The 16,944-nt window shown below is 39.9% G+C and overlaps 1 protein-coding gene across 1 annotated transcript; it reads left to right on the top strand.

The window, feature by feature from the left end:
- The first annotated feature begins 687 nt into the window (after window positions 1-687).
- LOC145850396 (uncharacterized) lies at window positions 688-15,645 on the top strand. The gene is made up of 15 exons (XM_082976433.1): window positions 688-833; window positions 1,372-1,502; window positions 1,956-2,090; window positions 2,216-2,252; window positions 7,935-7,991; window positions 8,162-8,237; window positions 8,523-8,612; window positions 9,634-9,687; window positions 9,790-9,882; window positions 10,010-10,138; window positions 10,321-10,392; window positions 10,881-10,946; window positions 11,047-11,175; window positions 11,447-11,612; window positions 11,729-15,645. The coding sequence occupies exons 1-15, from the start codon at window positions 782-784 to the stop codon at window positions 11,768-11,770; spliced, it is 1,329 nt and encodes a 442-aa protein (XP_082832559.1). The 5' UTR covers window positions 688-781; the 3' UTR covers window positions 11,771-15,645.
- Window positions 15,646-16,944: the final 1,299 nt, after the last annotated feature.

Genomic DNA, 16,944 nt, shown 5'->3' with positions numbered 1-16,944 from the left:
GCGTTGGGCCAGTAACCGAAAGGTTGCTGGATCAAATCCCCAAGCTGACAAGGTAAAAATCTGTCGTTCTGCCCCTGAGCAAGGCAGTTAACCCACTGTTCCCCGGGCGCGGAAGATGTGGATGTCGATTAAGGCAGCCCCCCCCCCCCCGCACCTCTCTGATTCAGAGGGGTTGGGTTAAATGCGGAATACACATTTCAGTTGAAGGCATCAGTTGTACAACTGACAAGGTATCCCCCTTTTCCCTTCAGTTCAACAAAACCATGTTCTTCATTCCTACAGTACAACAACAGCCCCTTCTAGTGGTCAGAAGTGTTGTGTGCAGGACCCTGAGTTTTTACTGATCTTGTGACCTTCTAGACAGGTCATGTGGGCAGGAGACAGGTAATATGGACCTAGTAATTAGTTCTGCACTTCAGACACATTGCAGTGCACCACCTACAGTGCAATAAAGCATAACACTATTATCAGACTGCCCCACCAGTAGGAATCAGGTCAAGTTGTCATCCTACTGGAGGCTTTACATGGCGGAAAGGAACACTTATTGAAAATATTATAACTTTAATATCAATGCATTAAGTTGTATACAAAATAATCTAGTTTAATTGTCACAAAACGTTAATATATTTATTCAAAAACCAGATGTGTTTATTGTTGCTCCTCCTTATGATGTAACTTCCGCTCAATAAGAGAAAGTGTGTCTTTACCGCCTTGATTTGCTTTGCACCGACAGACTGGAACTCAACACGCAGCACACAGTTGTTTGTAATAAGGGCCCACCATGTCTATTTCTTATCTGTTTGGTTTATTATTGACAATCCTGTTAATTCAAGGTAAGAAGATTGTGTTTTAAATTTGTATTTTTTCTGGGTGAAGCTGACATTTCATGTCTTAGTCTCCCCAATTCCTGACACATATTTACAGTAGTGTAGTTGGTTTAGCTTTTTCGACGTCTTGAGTGTTTGCTTATCTCTCAGATATTTGCCGTTCTCTTGAAAAAGTTACAATTCTCAGGAAAGAGAGATTGCAAAATATAAATTCTCCCTCAACGAGTTTTTCTCCAAAATGGCGTTGACAGTAGAGCAAGTTTTGGGCGTTGGCTACAGTACCAGCACTGTTACAGTATTTCTTTGGTTGTGAGATGTCTCTCCTGCACTCCTATAAACTATATCACTACATGTTAATGTTATCAGGGTCTGTCAGTTTAAACTGTTTTTATCAAACATGATCATATGCTATTGTCTTTATAAAGCAGGCTGCTTCTTCTGGACATTTGTATCTCTTCAACAGCAGTAAATAAAGATATGTGCTGTAGAAGGCTGTGGTAATTGTTTTTCAACATACATTACCTCTTCCTCCTTTTTTCTGCAGGCTGTTGGGGTGGAGAAGAAACCAAGAATGTTAGTTGTGCAAGCCTCCGAACTGGAAATGCTTACAAATACTGTGTAAAGGACAAGGAAAAACCTAAATGTGTGGAGTGGCAATCAGTGGATTCCAATAAGGTAAGATATCTGTTTATTGTATCTCACAAAAACTCTCGTGACTACAACTACAGATGATGTACAACTTTCAAACTGGGGATTCAATATGATTCACAGGCTTCACTATCAGACTACTGTAGAATCAGAAATATGACTGTCTTTCACACTTCAGGGGAGGCAGGTAGCCTAGTGGTTAGTGCGTTGTGCCAGTAACCTAAAGGTTGCTGGATTGAATCCCCAAGCTGACAAGATAAAAATCTGTTGTTCTGCCCCTGAACAAGGCAGTTAACCACTGTTCCCCGGTAGGCTGTCATTGTAAAAAAGAATTTGTTCTTAACTGACTTGCATTGTTAAATAAATAAAAAATATAGACAGTAGATACAGTTTAATGACAAATGTATTCAAACATGTAGCATATTGTTTTTGAGTGGTAGATGTCTAACTTTTTTGTATTTTGTATTTTTTCTTCCACAGACGTCTATGTGGCTTGCTGAACTTTGCCAACACAAAAACACTACACATGCACCCAATGTGATTGATGTCAGCTACTCCTGTATCAGCCTCCTGGAGTGTGTCAACGTAGACCACACTGCCATAAGCAATGTGACTGTGAGTATGGCTATTTATCACTGCAGTTTAGGCAATGTACAGATAGTTACCTTGTAAACTACAATACCAGACCAAACATTCCAGTTGCATGTTAATAATTTGATATTGATGTTATCATATTTCAGGAGCATTTGACCCATTTCGTTGTGTTTGGTGCATCAGGTGAGATGTGTATATTGCTTTTCAAGTTTGAGGAGCCTCCTTGTTTAATAGTTTTTTTCTCGTATGTTTGGGGTCACTTAGAAATGTCCTTGTTTTTGAAAGAAAAGCCAAAAAATGTGTCCATTAAAAAAACATCAAATTGATCAGAAATACAGTATAGACATTGTTAATGTTGTAAATTACAATTGTAGCTGGAAACAGCTGGCCTTCTAGGCAGAGTTGCAAAGAAAAAGCCATATCTCAGACTGGCCAATAAAAATAAAGATCAAGATGGGCAAAAGAACACAGATACTGGACAGAGGAACCGGAGTCGCCTCTTCACTGTTGACGTTGGGACTGGTGTTTTGCGGGTACTATTTAATGAAGCTGCCAGTGAGGCAACTGTTTCTCAAACTAGACACTAATGTACTTGTCCTCTTGCTCAGCACCGGGGCCTCCCACTCCTCTTTTTATTCTGTTTAGAGCCAGTTTGCGCTGTTCTGTGAAGGGAGTAGTACACAGCGTTGTACGAGATCTTCAGTTTCTTGGCAATTTCTCACATGGAATAGCCTTCATTTCTCAGATCAAGAATAGACTGACAAGTTTCAGAAGAAAGTTATTTGTTTCTGGCCATTTTGAGCCTGTAATCTTGCTGATGCTCCAGATACTCAACTAGACTAAAGAATGCCAATTTTATTACTACCGTAATTTCCGGACTATTGAGCGCACCTGAATATAAGCCGCACCCACTGAATTAAAAAATATATATATTTTGAACATAAATAAGCCGCACATGTCTATAAGCCGCAGCTGCCTCCCGGTACATTGAAACAAATTAACTTTACACAGGCTTTAACGAAACACAGCTTGTAACAAAAATAAATAGGCTTTAACGAAACACGGCTTGTAACAAAAATAAATAGGCTTTAACGAAACACGGCTTGTAACAAAAATAAATAGGCTTTAACGAAACACGGCTTGTAACAAAAATAAATAGGCTTTAACGAAACACGGCTTGTAACAAAAAATAAAAAATTTGCAGTAAGCTTTAGTTGTCTTTTTGCACTGAGTCAATTCCTCACGCTGCTGTTTCCAACGTCTTATCATCGACTCATTAAGACCAAACTCCCGTGCAGCAGCTCTATTTCCTTTTCCAACAGCCAGATCAGTCGCCTTCAACTTGAAAGCTGCATCATATGCATTTCTCCGTGTCTTTGCCATGATGAGGGTGACAAAATGACTACCGTAATCAGAATGATGGGAAGTTTGAGCGCTCGATTTAATCTAAACTGTAAACAAAAAAGTTGTTTGACCTTAACCCGTTCGGCAATTTCATTGGTCTAATGAAAGCTTCATGCCGCCAAAAAACTGAGCACGTCACAGAATGTGTTTTTTGGGGAAAAAAATCCATATATTAGCTGCGTCATTGTTTAAGCCGCGATGTTCAAAGCGTGGGAAAAAGTTGCGGCTTATAGTCCGGAAATTACGGTACTATAAAAAAATTGCAAAAGGGTTTTCTAATGATCAATTAGCTTTTCAAAATGATAAACTTGGATTAGCTAACACAACGTGCCATTGGAACACAGGAGTGATGGTTGCTGATAATGGGCCTCTGTATATGCCTATGTAGATATTCCATAAAAATGTGTCACTTCCAGCTACAATAGTCATTTACAACATTAGCAATGTCTACACTGTATTTCTGATCAATTTGATGTTATTTTAAATGGACAAAAAAATGTGCTTTTCTTTCAAAAACAAGGACATTTCTAAGTGACCCCAACATTTTGAAAGAATACAACTGCAGGTGAGTGTTCCTCTGTAACAACAGAGCAGAGCATATTGAAGGAGAGCTGTTGTTTCCACTGGCACTCTGTTGGGTTGTCATCAATTGATTCTCTGTTATAAATGTCATTAACTAGGTCTTTCATTTTATTTTCTCTTTCTCTTCCCAGGTGAGTGAGTCCACGTGATCATTGTGTGGTACAGTAACACTCTCTTATTAAGCTTAAAAACATGAAACAATATCATAGTCATTGTCAATGGGCAAAACTGTGTTCAACCATTTAAAATATTATTGCATCTCTGACAAGTGATTGTTGCAGTCAAATTCCACTTGACTGTAGATTCACGGTAACTGGACTTCTCCAAAACTGCCCTCTGATGCCGCTGATGGTCATTAGTAGCCTACCAAACTTACTAACGGACAGTTGCTAATGGTGTGTTCCCTCTAATCACTCTGACAGAACCCTGGCATTCAGAGTTTGAGTGGAATAGGATCACCTGTTGCGCAGTGAGAGCCAGCTCCTCATAACTGGTTGATGCAGCATCAACTCATAACTGGTTGATACATGGAATAAAACATGTGTTCCTATAAGCCCATGTTGCACAACATTTTTCTATAGGCTATGCTATGTATTTGCATGAGAAAACAGTTTTGATGGCCTATATTAAAAAGAGGAGGATCCCATCAGCTTTCTACAGGCTAGGCCTACTATATTTATTTCTCAACTTTGCTCATATTAAGCACATTGCTTCGCTTTACAACCGGAGTAACCTACCTGGCTGGGCTGAAAATGAACCGCTGGAAAGGTGTCCTCCATTTGCTATTCAAGTGCATAGTCTTTTTTCCCCTGCCCCTGTTCCGACAGAGGCATGATAATGGCCTATTCTAAATTAAAACTAATTTAACACATATATTATTTAGTATATGTAAAGACAAGATTAAATTGAGAATAGTCTGATGGGTGAGAACATTATCCCTTGTGAATGATGCTCAGCGTGTGCAGTCTATAAGGCAAGAAACAGCGCATGCATTCATTTGTGACTTTTTAACATGGTAGTCACATGCATCATTTAGCCTATAGCCCATAGGCCTGTATGTTTTGCTAAGATTTTATTTTCTGGATTTCTTTTATTTTCTGGATTTATGGGCCTGTATGGTCCGGAAAGATATATCCATTTGTTTTGTTATGTTTTGACAACTCTTTTTGTCTAGCATTCAGCCCAAATAAAAATATTAAACTTCTGGAGAACACAGAATCCAGCAAATACAGTATATATACAAAAGTATGTGGACACCCCTTCAAATTACTGGATTGGGCTATTTCAGTCACACTCGTTTCTGACAGGTGTGTAAAATTGAGCACACAGCCATCCAATCTCCATAGACAAACATTGTCAGTACAATGGCCTTACTGAAGAGCTCAGTGAATTTCAATGCAGCACAGTCATAGGATGCCACCTTTCCAACAAGTCAGTTCATCACATTTCTGCCCTGCTAGAGCTACCTCGGTCAACTGTGTCAGGAACCGGCTCAAAGCCCGTAACAAAAAGAGAAACAACATGGAGATAAGGAATAACAAAAATAGATTTATTAACTGAGGTAACCTATATACAATTAATAATGGTGTATGTGTAGTCAGTAGTGTAAGTGAGTGGTTGTGTGTATAGATGTGTTGAAAAAATGGCACAACCAAACTCAAACAGTGTGTCTGCATGGAGAGAGTCTCCTCAATGAATGGGGAAAGGGTGTATTTATCCCGGGACACACCCGGGTCCAGGTGTGTCCCATTTCACTGACGACCCTCCCGGCTCTGCCCACCGACATCCTAATTAGGAAAAAGAATTTGGCAGACAGAGTGGGAGGGTCGTCACAAGTGTAAGTGCTGTTATTGTGAAGCTCACAGAACGGGACGGCCGAGTGCTGAAGCGCAAAGCGCCTAAAAATCGTCTGTCCTCGGTTGCAACACTCACTATTGAGCAGTGTAAAGCACTTAAGTAAAGATACTTTAACGTTTTTGGGGAATCTGTACTTTACTTCACTATTTATATTTTTGCCAACTTTTACTTCACTACATTCCTAAAGAAATTAATGTACTTTTTACTCCATACATTTTCCCTGACACCCAAAAGTACTTGTTACATTTTGACAGGAAAATGGTCCAATTCACACACTTATCAAGAGAACATCCCTGGTCATCCCTACTGCCTCTGATCTTGGGGACTCATTAAACACAAATACTTCATTTGTGAATTATGTCTGAGTGTTGGAGTGTGGCCATGGCTATCAGTACATTTTTTTAAAATAATAATTGTACCATCTGTTTCGCTTAATATAAGGAATTTGAAATGGTTTATACTTGTACTTATACTTTTGATACTTAAGGACGTTTCAGCAATTCCATTTACTTTTGATACTTTTTAAACCAAATATATCTAATTAAAACCAAATACTTTTAGACTTTTACTCAAGTAGTATTTTACTGGGTGACTGTCACTTTTACTTGAGTCGTTTTCTAGTAAGGTATCTTTTACTCAAGTATGACAATTGAGTACTTTTTCCACCACTGCTACTGAGTTCCAAACTTCCTCTGGAAGCAACGTCAGCACAAGAACTCTTCGTCGGGAGCTTCATGAAATTGGTTTCCAATGGCCGAGCCAAAGATCACCATGCACAATGTCAAGCGTTGGCTGGAATGGTGTAAAGTTCGCCGCCATTGGACTCTGAGGCAGTGGAAATGTGCTCTCTGGAGTGAAGAATCATGCTTCACCATCTTGCAGTCTGACGGATAAAACTGGGTTTGGCGAATGCCAGGAGAACGCCAGGAGAACGGCAGGAGAATGCCCCTGTAATAGGGTCAGATGCAGAGAATCCCAGTGTAGAGAGGGGAACTGGCCAGGCAGAAACAGCAATCGGAACCAAATAAAACAAAACGGAGGATAATAAGGGTCCCTGAAGACAGTGCAACTCTCTGGGGAATACAAAAGAAGGCAGCCAAACATCAATGTTGGCCTTCATTAAAACAATCCGGAACCAACAAACACCCAAGTGGCCCAGAGTACCAAGCTCCTCATCAGACTGGAGGTAGGACACCTGCAGAAAAGAAGGCTGATATGGAGGATGTAATTCAGGGAGAAGTGGAGAAAAGTCCCCTAATGAGCCATCCAGACAAAAATCATTGATGAAAGGTGAAACATGAATGAATGAAATCATCTAGGTGTGAGTAGTTTATATTACCGGTTTCAGAGAAGGACATTCTGTGTATGTGAGTATAACCTCTGTCACTGACATGGCTTTTCAAGAGAATGTGCAATCTGCAGATAATCTCACCTTAGTTCAAACTCTTGATACATGTCACAAACAAAACCCGCCTTCAAGACAGAAACTCAGTTCCCTTAACCCAGTGATTAGAAAACATCGTACCGTGAACCTTTGTCGAACCGTTAATCAATGTTTTGGGACCCTCGTGCCAAGCCTACAGAAAGACAATATTAAGTCATCTGAATATTCCTAGCATTATTTCTAAGAGGGAATAGATGGAACATTTATTGACTGACTCTAATCTTAATTTAATATTTTTCTCTGAGACATGGCTAAAGAAATGTTCTCCTATTTCTGCCTTTAATCTCCCTGGATACCCCATAGTCAGGAGATACAGGTGAGAGGGCAGACGGGGTGTGTATTTACATGAAAGATAACATTAAATGTAATCGTATTGAATGGAAACATGCCAATGACAAGCGCCTTGAGAGACCAATGTCAATCCCTTGAGAATTAGTTTTTTTTTGTTTTATTTTCTGAAAGCCTGCCCGGAAATTAAATTAAGGGAAAGACTGCATAACACATTATTCTGTGTTGCACAGTATTTCGATTGATTATGTCATGGAAATGACTTTATTCTCTCTAATCATCCATTATAGATGGAGACAATCCTGATTCAAACCGTGGTGACACTGATTTGATCTGGAAAATCATTGGTGAGTGTTTAAGCAAATCTATCACCACAGCTTCCTCTGTATGAGAAAATAACAAGTAAATATGACCTCAAAATGATGCTACCAAGATCAGCTACTGTTAGAAGGTTATTTTAAAACATTTTCTTTTGTGTGAACATGTCATCATCTGATGACTACATTTTGTTTTTCAGTTGGTATTGTTGTTGCTGTCGTGCTGGTCATTGCTGTTCTGCTCTGTGTGTTTAAGCCTTGGAGAGACAAACAGTGGTTAGTATCCTATATAACTGTTTTTGTGTTTGTGAAGGGAGCTCTTTAAGTCAATTAGAATTGTTTCAGAGGGTATATGTTAGTTATGAGACTAGTTCTCTCTGTCTTACAACTAGGGTTTAAAGTCAGACCAATGGGGTCCTAGCAGGTCACAAACAGGATGAAAACAGCCTGGAACTTGCAGGCCACTTACAAACTATAGACTTGTCAGCCATTTTGTCAAGTTACTGTTGTTTATCAAACATTATCCTTAATTTCTTATTAATGTAATAATCTCATCTTTAGCCACCAAGGCCACAGAGATGTGGAAGAGGGTCAGGGCAATCCAGAACCAAACTCCATTCCTCTGATGCAGAATGAGCAACGTGATTCAAGGTAAACTTTTCCACATCACTTTATTGATCTGTAATCAACCACTGAATGATAGTCTCTCTTATCTTCAGCTGTTGCTATGGGTCATATTAGTTTCTGTCTCTATATAACAGGGCTCTTCAACCCTGTTCCTGGAGAGCTACTGTCCTGTAGGATTTCCCTTCAACATGAATCTACTGTAGCACATCTGATTCTAATAATTAGCTCAGGGATGGGCAACTGGCGGTCCACGGACCCCTTTTTTACTGGTGAGATCTAGAATAGTGGAATACACAAGGTGCAATTTTGAAATTTGGTTGTATATTAGCAGTTTTCCTCTTGTCATGTTAGTCACTCAATTAGCCTATGTCAGCTAACCATTTTTCAGATTGGTAAATTTATTTAACCAGCTACCTAAACTTGTAGTAATCATCGTCAAATTACTGAATGGGGAAGGGGGGGGAGTCACTCTCGCTTAGATATCATACTGACACGCAAACATTTCTCTCCACCCCATGGCAAAATCAGTAGGATTGCAGCTAACTTGCTTTAAATCTGCAAAATGTTCTCTATTCCCCATGGCAAAATGTTGCTTAGGGCCGGCTCTGACTGCATGTGTGAGTGTAAATATGGGTACGCAGACCCGCGAGCCACTGCAGACCCTGATAATGAGTTCATATTTTTGTGGCCCCCATCAAAGTTGCCCATCCCTGAAAGCTGCATCAGGTTAGTTACAACTGGGATTGGAGACAGAACCTACAGGAGGGTAGCTCTCCAGGAACAGGGTTGGAAAGCCCTGCTATAGAAGGCGAAGGAAGAATTACTCAATAGATCCGCATGGCATTTCTAAATACCAGTAATGTCTATTGGCAAGCATCAACTTTCAGCAAAGACCCTGCCTTTTGAGCCCTGCCCAGGCAAGACATAACATATTCAAGCCAGAAGGGCAACTGGTGTATTTTTGACTGTGGTGTAATGTACCGTAGATGATTCCAGTTGTACCTGTGGGTATCTGACTGAACCTTTGGTACATGTTTTATCACAGAGACATCAGAAAGCCCGATGACGGTGAGACTGTTGAGGCTGTGGTTGTTCCCAGGTTAGTTAAAATACCTCTATTACATCTTTATACTCTACTCTGTCCTGGATCAGTTTGCCTTGCTTATCCTTTCAGTCATGGTCATCATGATCTCACTTTTAGTGATCAAGGAGGTGAGCCAGGAGAGGAGAACAGGCAGCCCATGGACAATGAAGAGACAGGCACTGACAGCCCTATGCAGAACGGAGATGCCAGGTAAACTGTACCACATGACTAATCACCTGTCAGTCCTCTGATATGTAGGCTATGGATATGGAGAACATTTGTATCCTTCCCAATCAAGATCCTTAAATCCTTATCAATGTAATAATCTCCCCTTTAGCGACCAAGGAGAGGAAGGCGTTCTAGGAATGGAGGATGGAAAACCGTCAGACAATGACAGAGCAGACACTGAAACCTGTCAGAAGACACATGCTGATCCCCCTCCACTGAATGTACCCAAAGTTGTCAGGTAAATTCTACACATGACGACTCCTTTGGTAAATCTTCATTATCTGTTGAATGACAATGTCATTTCTCCATTCAGAATTGATCCCATGTATCATGTTAGTCTCTGCGTCTCTGGAGGACAGTGTTGTTTGTGCTGTATCAAGAGTTTTAATCCTTATGATAGCCCTGTTATTGCTCCCACAGGGTTAACAGCCAGACTGATGACCCACAGCTTCTGGGTCAACCTCAGAGCAATGGACGCGTGCCCTATAGAAGGTGAGAATGTGTGTTTGTGTCACGGCTGTCAAAAGGAGCAGACCAAAGTGCAGCGTGGTTGTAGTTCCACATTTTACTAAATCCGTGAAACTTTGCAAAACATAAATAACTGAATTTACAAAACAACAAACTGTGACGCAGAGAGAAACAAACACTACTCAAAATATAATAACCCACAAAAACCCAGGAAGAAAAACCCCTACTTAAATATGATCTCCAATCAGAGGTAACGAGGACCAGCTGCCTCCAATTGGAGGTCAACCCAACAACCCCAACATAGAAATAGAAAAACTAGAACTTAAACGTAGAAATAGAAAACATAGAAAAACACAAAACACCCCCTGTCCTACACCACTATAGAAAATGACATCTTACTAGGGTCAGGACGTGACAATTTGTCTGTGTGTAAAGTTGTATGGGATGGTAGAGGAGGTTAAGTAACTGGTTGAGGTCATGTTTCCTGATCCAGTCTGTATCTTACTCCACAGGGAATCACAGCTGACTGATGGGGCTCCAGGTCAGGGTGCTGGTGAGACTTCACCCCTCCTCTGCAGGTGAGTCACTCCTCTGTCATTTAGGTCATGAACATGTCGACCATGTGTACCCCTCTCCAACAGATCCTTCAATTCTTACCCATGTAATAATCACCCTTAGAAGCCCAGGAGAGGAAGGCGTGCTAGAAGGGCAGGACAGGAAGTCAGCAGACAGTGGGGGAACAGACCCTGAATCCTGTCAGAAGACACATGCTGAACCCCCTCTAGTGAATGGACACCCTGATGTCAGGTAAACTTGATTACATATTGATACATCCACAACTCATTGGGTAATAATGTCACCAACCCCATCTTCCCAGGGTTCATGTTAGCCCAGTGTTTCCCAAACTCGGTCCTGGGGGCCCCAAGTTTTGTTTTTTGCCCTAGCACTACACAGCTGATTCAAATAATCAAAGCTTAATTATGAGTTGATTATTTCAATCAGCCGTTGATTTTTTCAATGTCTATAGGTGGCAGTATTATGGTGAATCATGAATGTTGATGTCTTATTTCTCCCACAGGGTTAACAATGAGACTAAGGAAGTGACTCCTGGTGCACAGAGTCCAGGACCTCCTCAGATGAATGGAGGACCTCCCATGTCTAACAGAGCTGCAGAGGAGACCACTGCTCTATTGGACCAACAGGCCTTGGACAAGGACCAAGTCACCAAACCTCCTGAGTTAATAGTAAGTACTGTTTATGTCCTCTGACAACTGGTGAACTGTTTGGCTTGTTATCTAAAATGATGGGACTGGTTGACTTTTAGCTCCAACATATTTGTAACTCTTGTGTTTTTACCAAGGACAAAGGACCTAATGACATGGAGTCAAGAGGAGAACTGTAACAAGCGGTGGACGTTTGTATAACAAAAGAGAACTTAACGCCATATAATAAGATACAGTAATACTGTATATAATATACATATTATAAGATACACAATTGTGACTTGCTTCATCATAATCAGTCATGTCAACCCCAAAACACATTCTGAAAAGTCTTTCAATGATTTTCTAAAATCTAAGCAGTTTATTAAGTTAATTCTCTATGCGACAGCTGTAAATTGGATAAGTTAGGAAATGTGTTCTAGTGATATCAGTTGAAATTACAAAACAGCCCAAAACCTTTAGATAACTTATGTAAATTATTATTATCTAGATGTTTAATTACTATTATCTGAAAATGAGTGTGCGACATGATTGATTATGATACAACACGTCACATATTAGCTATACAACATTATATATCAAATTATATGAAAGTATGATAAGATCATACACTAGTATTGTATGCTATACATACAAGCAATTATATATATAACACACACGTGAAAAGATGCTTAAAACATGAACCTCTCTAGTATAGACATATCCAAGATCATGAGGTCTCAATGTCTTGTGGACATGTCAAATAGCTAAACAGTGACTAGGCGTTATTTAGAGTAGGCCTCATTATCACAGGGCCCAGTCTAAGAAGCTCTATTTTACTGAAGCAATTATTCATTATTTCTGAATTGAGAGTTAGCATGTCAGTTAAAATAACTTGCATAATTTGTCCCATTTAACACACACCTGTAATCCTACTTTCAGTAAAGAAAGTTAATGTTCCATTTTAGACTCTAGATGATATTACATCAGACTTTATTTAAACCACTGTTTTCATAGGAAATCATGATTTGTCAGTTTAAACAGGTAACACTTCATATGGATGTTGTCTTTATAATGCATTATAGGAGCGTTAATAACACCTTCTATGCATAATGCATCAGGATGCACAACATAGGTGCTAATAACTGCTCATGGACATCTATAACTGCATGAAGCATTATCACCAGGATGTGTAATGCCTTATGAAGCAAAGTATTACTATGCCAGATGCCATATTTGAAAAGCACATTAGGATCGTTATATTATACATTATGTGCTCGATAAGTGATTGGCCATATTGTAATTTCACTGCACACCCTCTTACACCTATGTAACTCCACCCAAGTTGCAAAATGACACAGTTGTTCTTACCCTGTAAGCAGTCTATGGACAAGATAAGAAAGTAATCCATGCTTTGGTTTTGTTTACTGTACTTGGTCACAGAAATGCTCATGTTTTAGCATTTGTGGCACATATCCAAGTCAATAACCCTGATATAAGCATTTTTGCATTTCATATCCAAATCATCCTAAAGCAGGGATCCTCAACTAGATTCAGCCGCAGGCCGTTTTTTCTTTTTTTCTTTGAGTGGATGGTCAGGGTGCTGGAACCTAATTACAAATCATTTGTAGACTGCACATTAACTGCAAGAAGCCCAAACATATATAATATTTCACCAAAACATGATCATTTCAAACCCTGCTTACATTTGTTTATGATCACATATATCTATCAATTATGCGTGGGATTTCTTTCCAAAATTACAATCACTTGGAGCTGATTTGCTGGTGTTTTTTTTTTTTTTAATCTCCCCTCCAACCTGGACTCAGGCGTAGTAACTTAGTGAAAATACATCCGGGACTCTCCAGTTAGTATGATACTGTATTAATTAGTGGATGTCTATCCATTTCGGATGATATGTTACGAATTGCAATTTTTTTATATGTTACGAATTTGCAAAATGTATGATATGTTACAAATTCAAATTTCTTGTGGTTAACATTAGCTAAGTGGCTAGGTGGCTAACGCTAGCTAGGTGGCTAGCGTTAGATAGGCTAGGGCTTAGGGTTACGGTTACATTTAAGGTTAGGTTAGGTTGAAGGATTAAGGTTAGGGGAAGGGTTTGCTAACATGCAAAGTAGCTAAAAAGTAGTAACTAATTGCAAAGTTGCTAATTAGCGAAAATGCAAAAGTATCTAGTGATGATATTCAAACATGCAACCTTTGGGTTGTTAGACGTTTGCGTTATAAGTCCACCCATCCAAAACCAAAGCATGGATTGCTGTCTGTCTGAGCTTGTCCATAGACTGCTTACAGCTTAAAGAAAGCATTTATATTTTGTAATTTGGGTGAACTATCCCTGTAACAGGAGTGCGGAACTCCTACGTGAAGTCGTTACAGTATAGCCCTCTGACAGAATTTCCTAAAGAGTATTTCATGTAGGTCATACCACTTAGCTTCATAACCCACTGAGGCACACACTGGTTGAAGTAACATTGTTTCCACATAATTTCAATGAAATTACATTAAACCAATGTGGAGTAGACATTGAATTGACGTTTGTGCCCAGTCGGAAGGCATTATGCTGCCAACTTATAATAACATTTATTAGTAGCCATTAGAGCCTATGTCGTGCATTATAATGCATATTGCGCAGATAAGGTGTTATAAATGCTCTTATAACACATTATGAAGAGGGTATTCATAGGAAGTGTTACCCGCAGTTCTTGCGGAAGGAACTGTACCCAAGTCCCCACCTACTAGTGACATTGTGAAAAATATCACACCTTTAGACAGGAATTGTGTAACTATGTTAACATTTGTGTTCACCGTTTCATAAAAATGTTTAGCACATTGAGAGTATCTGTCAGGTCAAATGACTTAGGCGAATGACATACCCACCTACTTTGAGACCTTATAACCTTAGTGTCAGAAAAGGTTCATTTTCTTCCTCTTTTGATTATGTTAATTTGACTTACTTGTAATGTATTTGATGTCATGTATGTTGGTTGGTCCCATACTTTCATGAATGGTTTTCACCTGATGCTTTTATGGTTAGTTACCTTACACATGTATTTTGTTTTATTTCCTTATTACATTTTTATGACCAATTTACACTGAGTGTACAAAACATTAAGAACATGACAGACTGACCAGGTGAATCCAGGTGAAATCTATTATCTCTAATTGATGTCACTTGTTAAATCCACTTCAATCAGTGCAGATGAAGGGAAGGAGACAGGTTAAAGAAGTTTTTTTAAGCCTTGAGACATGGATTGTGTGTGGGTGCCATTCAGAGGGTGAATGGGCAAGACAAAAGCTTTAAGTGCCTTTGAACGGGCTGTGGTAGTATGTGCCAGGCTCACTGGTTTGAGTGTGTCAAGAACTGCAACACTGCTGGACTTTTCACTGACAAACAGTTTCCCGTGTGTATCAAGAATGGTCCACCACCCAAAGGACATCCAGCCAACTTGACACAACTCTGGAAAGCATTGGAGTCGACATGGGCCAGCATCCCTGTGGAAAGCTTTCGACACCTTGTAGAGTCCATCCCTTGATGAATTGAGGCTGTTCTGAGGGCAAAAGCGGGTGTAACTCAATATTAGGAAGGTGTTCCTAATGTTTGTACACTCAGTGTATAGCACTATGCATTTTGACTGTTGGATTGATATGATCTGCTCATACATTGCCAATACAAGTGAGTGAGTTTAGACTATTGTTTAATGAACGACTCAGGTCTGATGCATACAATTGTCCCTCATACTCTCATGTATTATTTGTAATAAACTTTTTGCATGTATTTGTATGAACAAACCTCCACATTATTGTCATATCTACTTTTTAGGAAGGCTATTCTGCAGAGTTTTGTGTATGGTCACAACTTGTTTCATATAATACGTTAACATTTTAGTAATTTAGCAGATGTTCTTATGCAGAGTGACTTACAGGAGCAATTCAAGTTTAGTGCCTTGCTCAAAGGTACCTCGACAGACCTAGTCGGCTCGGGGATTCAAACCAGTGACTTTTCAGACTTTTCAGAGTTGCTTTCCTTTTAACATTAAAACATTCCTTTCCAGCTTGTGGTCGTGTTTTCTTCAAATTAGACACTGGTGGAGAGGGAAAGATCAAACTGATTTATTTAGTCTTGTGTCACTCGTTTTCAGTTTTTCAAGTTTATGCACACACACACACACACACACACACACACACACACACACACACACACACACACACACACACACACACACACACACACACACACACACACACACACGCCACGCTAATGCTTCTGGTTTCTACATTAGCTGCTCATGTGATCATGTACACAGACTGTATGTCTGTCTTTGTGGGATGTCTGATGTGTTCACCAGTAACATACAGGAGCCAATGATGGTATGGTACGGTATAAATGGTACAGTATGGTATGGATGATGACTTTCTGATGTTTTCCTATTTCCTCCCACTCTGAAATGTACCATGTGATTGTAATAATGATATTCCCTTCACACCCTCCACTCACTGAGGGTCAGATGTCACAGTCAACCTAGAGTGTTCACCATCTTTATAAACATGTTAAAAACGCTAACTACTAGTGATCACTTTACCCGCTGAATCATTTGAACAGTTATCTACTATGAGGTAAAGTGATCTAACATGAGGTAAATGGTGCAGCAGGTAGCCTAGTGGAGCATTGGGCCAGTAACCGAAAGGTTGCTAGATCAAATCCCCGAGCTGACAAGGTAAAAATCTGTCGTTCTGCCCTTGCGCAAGGCAGTTAACCCACTGTTCCCCGGGCGCGGAAGATGTGGATGTCGATTAAGGCAGCCCCCCCCCCCCCCCCGCACCTCTCTGATTCAGAGGGGTTGGGTTAAATGCGGAATACACATTTCAGTTGAAGGCATCAGTTGTACAACTGACAAGGTATCCCCCTTTTCCCTTCAGTTCAACAAAACCATGTTCTTCATTCTTACAGTACAACAGCCCCTTCTAGTGGTCAGAAGTGTTGTGTGCAGGACCCTGAGTTTTTACTGATCTTGTGACCTTCTAGACAGGTCATGTGGGCAGGAGACAGGTAATATGGACCTAGTAATTAGTTCTGCACTTCAGACACATTGCAGTGCACCACCTACAGTGCAATAAAGCATAACACTATTATCAGACTGCCCCACCAGTAGGAATCAGGTCAAGTTGTCATCCTACTGGAGGCTTTACATGGCGGAAAGGAACACTTATTAAAAAGTTATAATATTTTCAATATCAATGCATTAAGTTGTATACAAAATAATCTAGTTTAATTGTCACAAAACGTTAATATATTTATCCAAAAACCAGATGTGTTTATTGTTGCTCCTCCTTATGATGTAACTTCCGCTCA

This window comes from Salmo salar, chromosome 06, assembly GCF_965601325.2.
Source record: "Salmo salar chromosome 06, fSalSal1, whole genome shotgun sequence".
Taxonomy (NCBI): Eukaryota; Metazoa; Chordata; class Actinopteri; order Salmoniformes; family Salmonidae; genus Salmo; species Salmo salar.
This window is presented reverse-complemented; position numbering and strand designations above follow the sequence as displayed.